The sequence below is a fragment of the Lepisosteus platostomus genome, chromosome 10 (genome assembly GCF_059453375.1).
Source record: "Lepisosteus platostomus isolate fLepPlt1 chromosome 10, fLepPlt1.hap1, whole genome shotgun sequence".
In the NCBI taxonomy this organism is placed as follows: Eukaryota; Metazoa; Chordata; class Actinopteri; order Semionotiformes; family Lepisosteidae; genus Lepisosteus; species Lepisosteus platostomus.
In genome coordinates, this window is record NC_142620.1 from 38750894 (window position 1) to 38763415 (window position 12522).

General features: G+C 38.4%; 1 protein-coding gene across 1 annotated transcript; it reads left to right on the forward strand.

The window, feature by feature from the left end:
- The first annotated feature begins 5905 nt into the window (after positions 1-5905).
- pgrmc1 (progesterone receptor membrane component 1) lies at positions 5906-11338 on the forward strand. The gene is made up of 3 exons (XM_088648940.1): positions 5906-6241; positions 7487-7642; positions 8039-11338. The coding sequence occupies exons 1-3, from the start codon at positions 5953-5955 to the stop codon at positions 8140-8142; spliced, it is 549 nt and encodes a 182-aa protein (XP_088505066.1). The 5' UTR covers positions 5906-5952; the 3' UTR covers positions 8143-11338.
- Positions 11339-12522: the final 1184 nt, after the last annotated feature.

Consider the following 12522-nt stretch of genomic DNA (forward strand, 5'->3'; position numbering starts at 1 on the left):
GAAAATGCTCAATTGTGTTTTTAAACACATCCTGTTAAAACACCCCTGCAGCTTTTCAGTACTTTCTTTGTCCCAGAACTTTACTGTTTTCATCTCCGATTTGTTTTCTAGAACAGAGGCTGATAAATTGACCTGAGCAGCGCTGTACTGTGATCAGAGTTCACCAGTGGAGGTCTTTCCAAGAGCTGAGTCTGAGATTCTCGACATGGGTAATAAACCTATGACATCCAACTTTACAAAAGATTTTTGGCAAAAAATCCCCACAGACACTTTTTGAAATGTCCATCACTTTTCCTTTTTATATGCTTGATTCAGGATTTTACAAGTTATTTCATAAAAACAGATTCTCATTCTGCTTCTAGTCTTTACTTTTTTGTTTTTTTAACAAACATCTAGTAAGTCTTAACACCTGAGACTGGAAACACTACAGGTTTTATATTTCTCGTGAGGAAGAGGTGGATGCTGCACATTGGTGGTGGTGGAGGGGAGACCCCATTACCTGTAAAGCGCTTTGAGTGGAGTGTCCAGAAAAGCGCTATATAAGTGTAAGCAATTATTATTATTATTATTATTATTATTATTATTATTATTATTATTATTATTATTATTATTATATGCAGACCGTTGGTACAGTAATGATTCAAGGTACTGTGCCAGGGACCTGGGGTTTGGTAGCACACTCTCAAGCTGCTTCTCTGAATCTCCTGTGCCCATGTCTGGCTCTTCTGTCTCCACCATTTATGTAATGGAGAGTCCCAGTCTAGCTCGTCTTATTGATCACCTGGTTAGGCTGTCAATACCTGTTAGGTATTGATGAATCAAGCATATAATCTGTTCAATTAAGAGACCTCTTACACTTGAGGGCTGAATAATATCCAGCTTTCAGCCCAAAATGATCTTGGAATTACTTAATTAATTTATCACTAATATATCACTGTCTAATATAATATAATTTATATCCCCTGTCTAATTGATCACAATGGTAATTTGGTGCTGTATTACTGCAAAACCTACAAAATCTACTGTATTTATCATTATCATTATTATTATTATTATTATTATTATTAAATATTAATAATAGTAATATCACTTTTATTTCTAAGTGCCTTTCCAAACACAAGGCTGCTGTACTGTACATCATGAATAAGGAAATAAACAAGAAAGGTAGAATAAGAGTAAATGAAAAAAAAAACATACAGGTTTTTACAGATTAACTGTAGGCAGTCAGACGTAGACTTGGTACAAAGGTAGGTTTTAAGTTTAGAGTTGAAGAGAGTTACAGAAGTTGTCTCTCATAAAGTCAGAGTAAGGTCATTCCACAACACTGTCTGTGGTTTAGTGCTAGGGAGAGTGAGTAGGGGTCCAGGGGGGAGTTCAGAGATTATTGATGGAGGCAGATTGTTTAGAGCAGGGGTGCCCAATCTTTTTTAATGTAAGATCTACTTTTTCATTTGCCAGTCCAGCGCACGATCTACCAGTGTGAATTTGAAGATCTGATATAGGAAAAACAGAGACTATGGGCATCAGTACAATAACGATAACGATGTTCCCCATTTTAGAAAAAAGAATATCCTACTTTAGATTGAGCACTGGTACTGAGAAGCTTACTTGAGAACATTTGTAATTTTTTTTTAATGTGTTGACACTGCTGATCATGTCGATTACATTTTTATTTTGTGCCTGCAACTCGACATTCAGCTAATTCAGCAGTTCAGTCAAGTCTGTGAGGAATGCTAAATCCAGAAGCCACTGGTCATCCTCTAATTGGGCATATTCACCATGTTTAGACGACTTGGGAACCTCTTTGATTTCAGGCAACAGCTGTCTGAACCTTGCCAAAAATGTTAGTTTTTGAAATCTCCAAACAGCAAGTCAGCAGCCTCAACAAACACTTTTTTTATTACTTCTTGATCCCTGAATTAGTTTTTGTGTGTAGGGAGGACATGGCTCACATAGAAGGATGCGATGATTGCCGCTTTCCCTCTTGTATTAGACCTCAAGATGAAAAGTCGGTGAAAAACGACTGCTGCTAGTTGAGATTTTAATTTTTCCACTTTTCTTTTCCGTAACTCACTATTAGTGGGAAAAGCAATCGATCGACTGGCAAGCACTCTGGGATCGACTGGTTGATCGCGATCAACTGGTTGGGCACCCCTGGTTTAGAGCCTTGAAAGATAATAACAAGATCTTATATTGAATTTGTAACTTTACAGGCAACCAGTGTAGAGACTTAAATGTAAGAGTAATATGCTGTCAGGGTCTGGTGTGAGGAAGTAGTGTAGCTGCAGAGTTTTGAACATATTGTGAAAAAGAAAGTTAAGGAGCTGGAGAAATCAACCCTTGATGTTATGAATGCGTGGATCAGGCCCTCAGCATATTTCTAAGGTGAAAGAAAGATTCAAATGTTTTAATGAATTTTTTCATATGTGACTCAAAAGACAGGAGAGGATCAAGTGTGATTCCCAGATTCCTGACTATGGTTGACGTGTGAATGTGGAAGTCATCCACCATTATTGTGAAGCCCTTGAGTTTTTCCTGCTGGGATTTGCTGCCCACAAGTAAAATTTCTGTTTTGTCCCTATTTAGCTTCATTTGATGTCGATCAGTTTGATGTCTTGCAAACAAGAGATAAGTGATGGAGGGGGGAGACCAGAGGGGGAAGACATTTTAACATAAATCTGAGTATCATCTGTGTGGCAGTGAAACTGAAGACCATGTTTGCGTATAATTTGGTTGAGAGGTAGCATATAAATAATAAAAAGCAAAGGGCCCAAGACTGAACCCTGAGGCACACTATGATTGACTGGGGCCATGGGGTATTTATGAGATCCAAGGGAGACAGGGAGACAAAATGCTGCCTGACAGTCATATACTGTAAGAGCAAAACCAGATAAAAACAGTACCACTGGTAGACAAGAATGTCTGCAGGCTACTGAGCAACACTGAATGATTCACTGTATCAAAAAGGATAAAAGGATACTTAAAGCCCCCTAGTTAGAGGCAATAAGTAAATGTTTCACAACCCTGACAGGAGCAGTCTCAGTGCTATAATTTGAGTGGAAGCCAGAATGAAATGGCTCAAACAAGTCATTAGCTATCTCAGGAACAAATAAAAGTTTATTACAAGAGAAGAAAAGAAACACAATGTTTTGGCTGTGGAGCCTTCTTCAGGTGTAGTTAGCTATTACCTACCATATGTGCCTGTAGATTATGTGCAATCACACCTAAAACCTTTGGTAGAAATGGTAAATTAGAGATTGTTCTGTAGTTCATCATTATCAGAGTCCATGCCAGGTTTCTTCAGTATAGGGGAGATAGACGCAGTCTTCAAGGTAGCAGGGGCCACACCTAGGGAAAGGGAAATGTCGATGATGTTGACAATTAACATGAATTAGGTAGATGTCTGGGAGGCAAGCTTTCAATAAAGAGGTAGGGTTGGGATCTAGGCAGCAGGAAGTTTTTTTACAGGTGGTAATTTTTGTAAGTTGAACGGAGTTAACTAAGGTACCCTGACCAAGGTCAGGGAAGGCAGAGAGTTGTCAGGGGGTTTATTGAAGTGAATCATTAGCCTTGTCTACTACTTTATTATGTTAAACAAATTTTGATAAGCAAATATTTTTGTGACATTATGTTCTTTTCTGAACTATGGTGAGGAAGAATTTAAATTTCCCATGATAACCAATTCTTTCTTTTCACAAATGTTCCTGGTTTTATAAAACTGTAATATAAATATTATCTATAGTTAATATACTTTTAACACCATGCCTTTTGAATCTTGTTTCATAAGTCTGGCCCATATATTTCATGTTAACCTTTATTTATGTTATTTTTCTTTTTTTATTTTACACCTCCACCTCTTTCATCATTCTTATTTCTCTGGAACATTGTGTATCTGCTAAAATCGGATTTGTCACCATCACTCTCTGTAAGCCATGTTTCTCTGATTCCATTTACTTCATAATTATTTGTTAATACAATAGTTTCTCTTTCTTGCATTTCCTTCCTAATGTTTCTGGCATTACGGTTAAGCATTGAATTAATTAGCCTGGAGTCTCTGAAACACCTTGTCTGTAAAATTGTAAATACAGTGTGTGTTGCATGCTTATGTTGTGTGTAGTGTAGGGCGTGTCACTATCATTGGTATTAAATATTTGTTTAACCACGTGTACCTGAATTATTAATCTTTTAAGCTGTGCCAGAGGACAAATAATTCATGTGCATCTAACCTTACAAACACCTTGGGGATATTCTTGGAGAAATCCTTACAGGTTGGGGGCATTATTTACTTTATAAATGACTAATCTGTCAGTTCCAGATCTTCTCCATATCTGCAACCCCTCATTTTTTTTAACATTACTTTATTAACCCTTTACAATTTCTTGCATTAGGAATTATCTTCTCACATACCCCAGCTTGCTCTCCATGAGACACACAGATAGGGAGAGCGCCTGGGGTCAGAGCACAGGGTCTGCCATTGTACAGCGCCCCTGGAGCAGTTGGGGTTAAGGCCCAACAGAGTAGGATTCCTCTGCCGGCTGCAGGATTTGAGCCGGCAACCTTCCGGCCACAGGCGCAGATCCTTAGCCACAGAGCCACCGCTCCGCCCCAGCAATTTGTAACAATAGTAAATGCACTGTAGTGGTGCATGCAAATATATGAGTTCCATAGAGATATGAACTATAGTTAGGAACTAACCATATAGATGGAAACTATAGCACAGGCGATCCACCTGAGGATCATGTTACTTAAACTGGTAGCAAACTCTAACAGCTGGAAAACTCAGCTAAACGCACAATGGAAGCTAGACATAGCACCTCTTAGAATAACACGGTGACTAGTGATGCGTGAGTCGGCTTTTTTTAACAGAACCCTCCCGCGGTTGAAAGAAACGAACCAGCACCCGCTCGAACCGGTCTAAAATATATATTTTTTAACCCGAGTCCTCCCGACATTCGGGTAAATCCGCACCTGCCCGCGGGTGAGACTCAAACCGCGCATCACTAATGGTGACAGTCCTGCTCTGTTATGGGCTTGTGATGTAATGTGATAGGCTTGGGCTGCACAGTGATATCTCAAGATAATATTGTTATACGAACACCACACAAACACAACATCTAGGCAAACAGTTCCCAGAATACATTCTCAACTCCTGGTTCTCCATGTCCTACTTCTGTGTGCATGAATGCACATGTCCATTACTATATACCCATCCATCCATTCATTTTCTAGCTGTTTCTTCCAATTCAGGGTCAATGGGGAGCAAGAGCTAGATAGGGTACACCCTAGACGGATCACGGCCCATCTCAGGGCAGACAGAATCAAATACACATTCACACCTAGGGCCAATTATTTCAGGAGGCAATTAATTTACTAGTATGTTTTTGGACTGTGGGAGAAAACTGCAGAACCAGGAGGAAACCCGCATGAAAAAGGGGAGAACATACAGACTCCAGGCAGATAGCAGCCCGGGTCTGGAATTAAATCCAGGGCTCCGCCACTGCAAACCAACAATGCTAACCTCTGCATCACCGTGCCGTCTCCGCCCCAATACTATACATAATAGAATTAAACTATTAAAGTTTAGTGATTTATCAGGAGGTGTGTAAACAACTAAGGCAAACAGTTCTCTGTAGCCATAGACGCAGCGAGTAATAGAAATACAGAATCTAAAACACAAATATGTGTGTGTGATGAGCAATAATGCAAGTTTTGATTAAAGGTTAGTAATAACGGGAAATTAAAAACCTCGTTTCCACGCATTTAAAGAAGGTTAAAAAAACTACATCACCCACAATCAGTTACTGTTTAAAGGCCAATCACACTGTTCACTGCTATTAAAGGCCGTTGATTGGGCTAAGAGTCCTCAATAGATTGTGTTGCCTCCTGTGATTGGTCTGTTGGTGATAACTGGTTAATGTTTGTTTCCCTCATGTTTTTTTTTACAGAAGTAAAATGGCTGAAGAAGAAGCGTTAACTTCTACGAGTATTTTGCAAGAAATTTATACATCTCCGCTCAATCTGAGCCTCTTATGTTTGTGCCTATTTCTTCTGTACAAAATCTTTCGTGGAGACAAACCTCCGGATATGGGCGAAGTCGAGAAGCCATTGCCCAAGCTAAAGAAGAGAGATTTCACTTTGGAAGACCTAAAAGAATACGATGGAGTGACAAACCCACGAATTCTCATGGCTGTAAACGGGAAAGTGTTTGATGTGAGCAGAGGAAAGAAATTCTATGGTCCAGGTAAGACTAAGCAAAGAAAGTGGTTTAAGTGCATTACTTTAAATGTCTGTTGGAATATTTGTTTTCGCTGTGCAGTTTACTGTAGCCACAATTGCACGACTCATTGGTTTTGATCTAGATTCATATTCATCAAAAGATTCATAATATAATAATTCGGCCTTTGAGCATCATCTTATTATTACTGTACAATTTTGGATTACCTGGCATTGAATTTGAAGAGGAGCAAATCGTATCAATGGAACCAGATTTAGCCTAATCAAGGCATAAAAACTTCTGCAGAAATTCTTATCTATACCTGTAGGCGAGTGTAAAAGAAGTGATAACTAAGGTTAGTTTTAAGATTAGCAGTTAATTTTGGTAGAAAACGGAGATCACGTAACATTAAAAAGTACGGTTTGCTGCTGTGAAATGATCAAATTTCACAATAGCTACCTTTTACCCAGTTAAAGGGTAACTACCCACACGCCTCTGTGCTATCTGTCCCTGCGTTGCATGCAACAAGGTCTGGAGAAACAAAAACTGTAGGAATTCCTCAGTCTGCTGCTTGCTTGCCAATTATTTTCTTTTCCCTCGGGTGTTAAACTGTACAAAGGTAATTCTACACCTGCGCCTTGTATAACTGAAGTGTGACGAATGACGGATTAGATGGTTACATTGTGCTAGTTAAGGCCCTGACCTACTTTGACAGTTTGCTCATTTTCATGAGGGATGAAGTTCGAGCAGTAATGATTTTAAATGGTAACCATTCCGAATAGTGGCTGTTTGAGGATTTTTAACAATGTACTTGCCCCTGAAGACATTCTGGTTTTAATGGCGGGTGGTACCACAACTAATGTTCTGTTTGCTTCCCCATAGTTATTCTATTGTGTAGATCTTCATGTGATATCAATTAAAAATTAAAGCCCATCCTAAATATGCCTGTTTCATGAAAGCCCAAATTTTACTCCTCCATACGTGAAATTCTGGAGGTTTCTCTAATACAACATGCTCATTTTTTTAAAGATTATAATAGAAGGTTTTTAAGATTATAGTATTTAAGTATAAACTCATCATACATCTGATTGGCACTAATAAGCAGTTGCTTACTTCCATGTTCTTTTTTTACAGCTTTATATTTTGATTTATTTGATTCTAGTTGTATTTCCTAGCAGAGAACTGCTGAAGACTAGTATGTGGGAATGGGGTTATCATTCTGACTTTTTACCCAAGTAGTAAAATAAAACCCTATTATTTATTTGCTTACAGATGGTCCCTATGGGGTGTTTGCTGGTAGGGATGCCTCCCGAGGCCTTGCCACATTCTGCTTGGAAAAAGACGCCTTAAAGGACACCCATGATGACTTGTCTGACCTCAATGCTATGCAGCAGGAAAGCCTGGGGGAATGGGAAACGCAGTTCACTCGTGAGTACAAGATTCAGGGGTTTGGCTTCTTGGCACAGGTTAAAAGTCTGTTTGATGTGCATAGTACACCCCATTTTGCATAATTATGTACTAGTTAATGGTAAACTCTAATTTAGTTATTATACCCTCAATGAAAGGTTGAGGGTAAAACATTCCATGCTATTCCATCCTTTTGAGTCTGGTGGCGATAAACTCTCTACACTGTGTTAAGTGTAATTTCACCCTGAGTTTAAACTTCCCATCAAGGTCCAAGGCAGTCTGCTCAGGACAGCTTTAGAAGGTTTCATACAGTAGCTAAGGCCTACAAAGGGGGGTTAGTTTTGTTTTTATCTGCCACTGTTTCACAAGTCCCAGTGCATGAGAGACATGGGTTTCTTATTGTTTGAATTTTTACAGAGAAGTATGATTATGTAGGAAGACTCCTGAAGCCTGGAGAGGAGCCAATGGAGTACACCGATGACGATGAAGGCAAGGAGGCCAGGGAGAAAAAGAAGGACTAGACCTGGCTTCCTGTAACCAACACGAACAGCAAGAAATGTCAAAGCCTTAATTCTTGGTTAAGTGAGATGCAAGTATAGCACATTGCATTCTAATTGATTCATACTTTATCAAGTATTATATTTTCTTCTTTAATTTCTCCTGAGAAGCTGTCATGTTTGTCATACTTGCAAATCAGCTTCTGCGTAGCATGTAGTGACATAATGTTGTATAAGATTTCCATTCAAAGACGGTTATAATTTTAATTACATTATGTAATGTAATCTTACATGCTGTATGTTAGTGAGAATAAAGGCCAAGTACACTGCAGATAGCTCCACAATCATATTTACATGCTGTAATCAATATACACACTTATCTTGTGAGTTTTCTCCATGTTTAAGACAGCAACTGAATTTGGACCCCCCATTGTATACTAGCAGTGAGGTTTGTGGGGTAACATCATTAATACTTTGTAACTTTTTATTCTTTTTTAAGAGTAAAGTACATTGCATATTTGGTGTCGATCAAGAGCACACCCAAAGCCAGTAGGAATAATATTTTGCTTGTAGTGCACTGTCATGTTCTGTACCACCATTACAGTAGAGAGAGCCACGGGGTTGGGAGTCCAACAAGAAAGCAGGTGAGAAAGACTTGAGTAGTGTCCATGTGACTGGTTAGGATGAAAGCCGACGTCGTTACTTGTGCCGCAGTCCACAGAGAACCTTCCGCAGTTGTTTCATTGCAGCTCTAATACACATAGATTACTCTAACTCTAAAGGAACTGAATTTCTAACCAGACTCAATAGCTGCTGGGAACAGTATGTGAACTATTGTTTCATCATTGCCCTTTATAACTGAATCGTTCATGTATATGAACTTTATCAAGAGCAGAAGTTGAACTTGCAGAAGCTTTTAGACTGGACTGTGAGGTCTGTTGATGATTACACAGGGTTTTGAAAGTTCAATCGCAAGTTTGTCTTGGAAACAAGTTCAGTGTGAAAACAGAGTGATAACTTTATTTTTTGTAGCATTTCCTGCAGTCTTTATTACTTGTTTCAAGAAAAGAAGTTCCTGTTGGGTTGAAAGAACTCCCATGGTGTAAGGATGAATTAATATTTGAAGCTGAAAATAACTGCGGTCATTCAAACACTTCCCTTGCTATATGAAGTAAAAGTGTTGCATTTTCTTGATTTATACTTTCTTAACTTTGTATTTTAAATATTAAGGATTATAAAATAGTTTACCAGACTTTTAGGACTAAATAGTGTAGTAAACAAGGACATGTTTTGGGATCAGCAAACCTTTCACCCTAAACAAATAAATTACTGTATTATTAAACTGTCTTGTAAAGGATGCCAGTTCGTCATATTGAACATATTTAGCTTACCACAATAAATATGGATTATGTCTGCAAAGTTATAATTCCATTTGTATAATGTCATTACATTCCAGTTGGTAAGTTCACACTACGTTTTTGTTTTGTGACATCTCTGACTTAAGATCAAATCAGCAGATGAAAAGTCTTTTTCATTTCTGTCAGTGCTGCCTCTGTGAAGCAATGGTAAATTGTATCTACAGAAAGTGATAAAAACACAGGGCATTTGGAGTTCTTCAGGGTGAGAACCCTGAACAAATGGGATGGTTCAGTCATGTGCTTAAGCCTTGGATGTAGGGCTGGGTAATATGATCTGCAGGTTACTTTAAATTATTCTGGAGTGTATTCTCATACTTCTGTGCATTAAACCAATTGAAAGACTGATGCTCTCCTTATTCTGCCGTGGAGTGATTTGCTAATTGCTCTTCTGTACTGGTTGCAGCTGCAATTTTTCAGATAAGAGAGAAGATCTTTATAGTATTATTCAGCGCTTCTGTTAAAACTCCTGGAGAGGGTACATTTAAATCTTTACAGTTGCTGTGTTCCTTTTTCATTAACATATTTAGAAATTCTGTAGAAGTATTATTTTTACTCACTAAAATTCAAACTCTGGGTTTTGTGACTGGTCTGCAATTTCAAAGATGAAACTATTGTAAGACATTGTTTTAGAATATGAAGTAATAAATATACTTTTAAAGAGGACAAGACAAAGCAATACCAATAGCCGCTATTGATTTAGTGATATAAAGGGGAATGCATAGCAGAAAGTCCAAGATCTAGGTTATTTTAGGAACAAAGTACAAAGTAGAGGAGATGGTAAACTTTATAGGTGTTCTTCAATCACATTCACTGTTTCCATTGTTCTTGGGTCTGACCAAAATACAGAATGGAGAAATTAAGACGGGGGATATACAATAGTTAAAATACCAGAAAGGCTATATAACTTATTGTCATTCACTTTTTAAAATTAAGCAAAACTAGTTTTAATATGCAATGGATAAATGGTCATACTTGCTTTTATTCTTGGTGTTAGGTGCTTAAAGGTTTGGTAGAGGTTTAAGTTCTTATTCTTTTGTCACCGCTCCTACCTAAGTCATTCTTTGTTGATGTGAAGAATTTTGCATTCATTTGGCTCATACATAGATTAGGTTCAAGACGTACAGCTCTTGGTTTTAACAAAATATTGTGCTCCAAATGGTAATCTCCCACTAATGCTCCTTCCCCAATCTAGCACCAACACAGCATTAGGAATATTACAGGCAAATTAATTATCCTTCTTTCTATGAGAATTTCTAGGCTTTCCACAAGGATGATCACATTAAATTTAACTCTGCTGTTCTCCAGAGGTGCCTCACAAACTGCATTTACAGAAAAGGTGACAACCATTTTCATTGTGCATTCATGCATAGTAAAATGGGTTTGTTAAACACATTGGCTGTACAGAATGGTGCCCCGAGGTTCCAAAATGTGAAGATGGAATTAAACTGAATTTTATTCAATGAATATTTTTGCATTTTAAAAAAATTATATACAAGTCTTAGCCAAAATCAGCTTATCTATTTAATAAGAGTGAAACAGATTTTCATAGGAAATACTGTTTGTGCTGAATGAGATTGAAAAAAACAACATGTTTAAAGGGCAAAGTTAAAATACATATTCCTAAAACCTTGATCAACATTTCTGGTTTGCAGTTGATATTGGGTATTTTTAGTTATAGAGTTAGTATATTCAAAACTTTCATTAACTTAAATTCATGCATTAAGAATTGCATTTTGTTTTTGATTCTGTTTGTATCTAAACTTGGAAATAAATTTACCTTAATAAATCTCTTTTCAGTTTTATCTATGCTGTTATGTTTTCTGTCTGCAATTTCCCAGACTGGTGGCGCAATGGTCACAGTTGCTGACTCACAGCACTGGAGCCACAGGTTCAATCCAGACCTGGGGTGGTGGCTACAGTACATTTGCATGGGTTTTCACCAGGTGCTCTGGTTTCCTTTCAGTCAAAAGACATGCTGGTGGGTTAAATGGCTTCTGGTAAAATTACCCCTGGTATGAATGTTTATGTTTGTGTCTGTGCGTGCCCTGTGATGGTCTGGTGTCCCATTCAGCGTGTATCCTGCCTTGTGCCCACTGCTTTCAGGATAGGCTTTAGCTCCCCTGTGACCCTGTATTGGATAAAATAGTTAGAAGATGAATGAAGTATTTAATGTTACCAGCATTTCCATGGAACAGTAAGATCTTATTGGTACCCCCCATCAACTTCGTAAAGCCAGTCCTGTAATCCTATCTGTAGATGGCTCTGTACTTGAGCTTCAATCAAAATTGAAAAAACTTGGGGTTATATTCGATTCTGGCTTAACATTCGACCCACATGTACAGCATACTGTCAAAACATCTTTTTTTCACCTTAGAAGTATCGCAAGACTACGCCCTATGCTATCATTAATTGTGGCTGAAAAGCTGATCAACATATTTGTATTCTCTCAAATTGACTACTGCAATGCTCTACTCCCTGGGGTATCTAAATCTACTCTGAACAAACTGCAGTATGTCCAAAATTCAGCAGCCAGAATCCTGACCAGGTCTAGTGCAAGTGTTCACATTACTCCTATCCTGGAGTCCTTGCACTGGCTTGCGGTCAAATTCCGCGTAGACTTTAAAATCCTCATGCTCACCTATAAGGCTTTACATGGCTTGGCACCTCAATAGCTGTCTGAACTTTTATCGCCCTACTCCCCACCTTGCAACCTCTGATCTACAATTTCTGCCCTCCTTACTGTCCCCCAAGCCCGTCTACATTGTATGGGCGACAGGGCCTTCTCCTGCTATGCCCCCAAGCTCTGGAACTCTTTGCCTAAGGATATCCGAGAGTCACCTTCTCTAAACTCCTTCAAATCCAGACTCAAAACCTTCTTCTTCAGAAAAGCCTTTACTTAACTGGTTCCATTCTTCACCCCTCTGCTCTTCTTAGTACCACTTCCACGGTCTCCTCTATTGTTATTGTTGTAATTGTAATTGTGTCT

Bases quoted from the DNA above. Each gene is read 5' to 3' on its own strand.
- pgrmc1 (XM_088648940.1), top strand. From the start codon at position 5,953: ATGGCTGAAGAAGAAGCGTTAACTTCTACGAGTATTTTGCAAGAAATT. The intron at 6,242-7,486 runs GTAAGACTAAGC...ATTTGCTTACAG, and splicing joins AAAGAAATTCTATGGTCCAG to ATGGTCCCTATGGGGTGTTT. The intron at 7,643-8,038 runs GTGAGTACAAGA...GAATTTTTACAG, and splicing joins ATGGGAAACGCAGTTCACTC to AGAAGTATGATTATGTAGGA.